At 37.3% G+C, this 3,463-nt stretch overlaps 1 protein-coding gene across 1 annotated transcript; it reads left to right on the plus strand.

Moving 5' to 3' along the window:
* The first annotated feature begins 2,095 nt into the window (after positions 1–2,095).
* LOC128550817 (uncharacterized) lies at positions 2,096–3,001 on the plus strand. Its single transcript, XM_053530642.1, has one exon. It carries the CDS (start codon positions 2,096–2,098, stop codon positions 2,999–3,001), a length of 906 nt encoding a protein of 301 aa, XP_053386617.1.
* Positions 3,002–3,463: the final 462 nt, after the last annotated feature.

Here is a 3,463-nt window from a genome sequence, read left to right on the forward strand (position 1 = left end):
TATGCTGTTTTCAATTTCATTTCAATAAATAAGCAGACTTCCTTACAGACATTTCGAATCCTGAGAGATCTTTAATGATTATATTCCTCTGATGTATTCAGGTACCATGGTCCAGTGCTATAGTAATCATACATGTATTTATGTACCAATAAAAATAAAATAATAGAAAACAACACATTTGGGAGAACACAACAGGCCAGAACATTTTATTTAGGGGGAAATGAATAAACACAGAGCCAAAGATTTTATTGCAAATAATAGATTCAGGAAAAGATAATTTCAGGAAGGAAACTGCAGTCTATGTTTCGAGGGGATTATGATTGGCCATCTGGTAACCACGATTAGCGCGCAATCCCTGGATACTGGATTTCAGCTCCACAGGTTTAATGGCTGGTTCCATTGGACCTAAGGACCTCCCTTGGTGTACACCCATCTTTACACCCATAGACTGTAGACGTTCTCTTACAGGTCACAAGTCCTGCCCAAAGCTGAAGAGATAAAATAAACATGTGTATTATAATAATATGAACACATTGATAACTGAATATTGTTTCAATTTCAGTATTAAACTAAGACATAAAAAAAAAAATCACTTGAAAATGAGTATGGATGGAGAAGACGTTGAAATACAAGCAAACGGACAAAACAATGACTTAGTCACTAGTGCTAGAGATAGAGATGATGTACATGACCATGATGAAAGAGAAGAGATGGAGGGAAGAATAGAGAGACACTTAGAGAACATTAGAGATGAAATCACACATAATTACCAAGAATCATCACAAGAGAAACAAGAACTTTTTGAAAAGATGATTTCACTTGAACAAGAAGTCAAGAGACTCAGACAAGAATCTCAGAATAACAATGGTATCATGAGAAATCACAGAGACTCAGAATTACACACACATAATCGCGAAAGTCACCTGTATAGGAGAATTCCAAATGCAAGCCCAGATCCAGAGATTGACTTTCCAAACTTAAACATGGGGGATAACTTCTCCAATGACACTTCCTGTAATATAAAATTAAAGCCACCAAAATATGATAGTAGAGAAGATATCTATGAATTCCTAGAATCATTTAAAATATGTTCAGAAATAAATAAATGGAATATGACTGCCAAAGGCTTATACTTAGCTAGTAGCTTAGTAGGCAATGCTCGTTCAGTCCTTGCAGAACTCCCAGAAATAGAGAAAACTAACTACAGAGTTCTAGTACAGAAATTAACAGAGAGATATGGGTCTGTAAATCAAACAGAGGTATTTAAGGTGAAACTTCGTAATCGTAGACAAAAGCATGATGAATCTATATCCGAAATTGCACAGAGCATAAAGAAAATGACCCAATTAGCTTACCCCAAGTACCGCAGATGTCATAGAATCAATGGCATGGACTATTTTTATTGATTCCCTCTCAGACTCAGACTTGAGACTTAGACTAAGAGAAGCAGACTTAAGATCACTCTTGATGCAGAACAGACGGCTACAAGATGGGAAGCATATAGAATTGCAGAGAAGCAGAGAAACATGACAGTAAATGTAGCAACCTCACAAAAACAAATAGAGCAACCACAACCCACCAAAGACCAAAAATTAGAGTCATTGACCGAAACTTTGAATACCTTGATCCAAGAATTTCGCAATTTTAAACGCCAGACATCAAACCAGGGACGTATGACCCAAAACCGAGGAAACAACCGATACAATTTCAATACAGACAGACGAAACTTCAACCCACAATCCAACCGCTATCAAACATCTACAAACATGGGAGACCAGTCTTCCCAGACGTACAACAATTTCCCTACAGAACGACAACAGAGGTTACAATAATCAAACAAGATACACCCAAATGAACGAAGAGAACAGCACCAAGTTCACACCCGACACAAACAGACAGTCAACTTACAGCAACGCCCAAGCAAACTTGTCGGGAAACGAGAGAAGGTCATCCTGGAGGCCCACAGGACGACCGAACAACAACAACAGGGCCCAGAGATATTGAACATAAAATCTAATACAGAATATGAAGGCTTTTTTCATGCTGCTAAAGTTCAGGGTCATGACCTTAAAATGTTGTTTTGATACTGGTTCCAATGCAAACCATTCTTAAAAGTTCTTTCCTAGATAAATTCTCTGAGACAGAGAAACCTAAGATACTCCCAGAAAATGCAAACCTTCTTGGTATTACAGGTGATACAGCCCCATTTAAAGGCAAAACTAAAATAAAACTTGAAATAGGCAGTCAGACTTTTGAGATTTGGGTACTTTTAGCCGAAATACGCAATGATTTTATATTAGGTAGAGACTTCATTCTATCGCAAAATTGTGACCTACTATTTAGCAAACACATGATAAATTTAAATGGTGAACGGTTGTACTGTTATTCGACAGAGAGAGAGGTTCACATGTGCAGAATAGCAATAACAGATGACATAGAAGTACCTCCAGATACAGAAATGATAATCACAGGTAGAACTATTGATCCATACCCGAAAGATAAGCCAGGTGTTGTTGAAGCCAGTCAGAACTTTATGGAAAACCATGACATATTAGTGGCTAGAGCCTTAGTAGAACCAAAGTTAGGACTTATACCGATAAGAATTGCAAATTTAGAGAATACGCCAATCCGTCTCTACAAGAACACAATTATCGCTACATTAGAAGGCACAGAATTACCCGAGATCATACCAACGAATTTAGCTGAGACCCCTTCGACCAGTAAATCGACAAACAAATCTTCACAAGAAATCCCTGACCATTTAAAAGAGTGTTATGAAAGAAGTACTAAAGACTTAACAGAAGAAGAGAAGAAAGAAGTTAAAGACTTACTATGTGAATTTCAAGATATTTTCTCCAAATCTGATGATGATATAGGTCATACAGATCTTGTAGAATACACAATTGATACAGGTGACAACAAACCAGTTAGAACACCACCTTACAGAATACCACTTGCAAAGAGAGAGATGGCAGAGAAAGAAAAAAAGAAAACTTCTTGATAAAGACCTTATTGAACCTACCAAATCTGCATGGCTTAGTCCCGTAGTAATTGTCCCAAAACCAGATGGGAAGTCAATTCGTTTTTGTATAGATTTTAGGAAGGTCAACACAAAAGTGAAGTTTGATGCACATCCGTTACCCAAAATCTCACAAAGTATAGAATCTCTAGGGGGTTACAAATTTTTCTCATCTATGGATTGCAGGTCTGCTTACCATCAAATCTCAATAAAAGAAGAAGATAGACATAAAACCGCTTTCAGCATCGGAGGAGAAACGTATCAGTGGAAAGTAATGCCTTTCGGTATGGCAACATCCCCAGCAGTGTTTGAGAGACTGATGGAAAAAGTAATGACAAACTTAGTGTATAAGATCTGCCTTATATACCTTGATGATCTGCTCTGCCACTCTCATACATTTAAAAAGCATTTAGCAGACCTAAGACAAATGTTTGAAAGAATAAG

Source organism: Mercenaria mercenaria, chromosome 18 (genome assembly GCF_021730395.1).
Source record: "Mercenaria mercenaria strain notata chromosome 18, MADL_Memer_1, whole genome shotgun sequence".
Classification (NCBI taxonomy): Eukaryota; Metazoa; Mollusca; class Bivalvia; order Venerida; family Veneridae; genus Mercenaria; species Mercenaria mercenaria.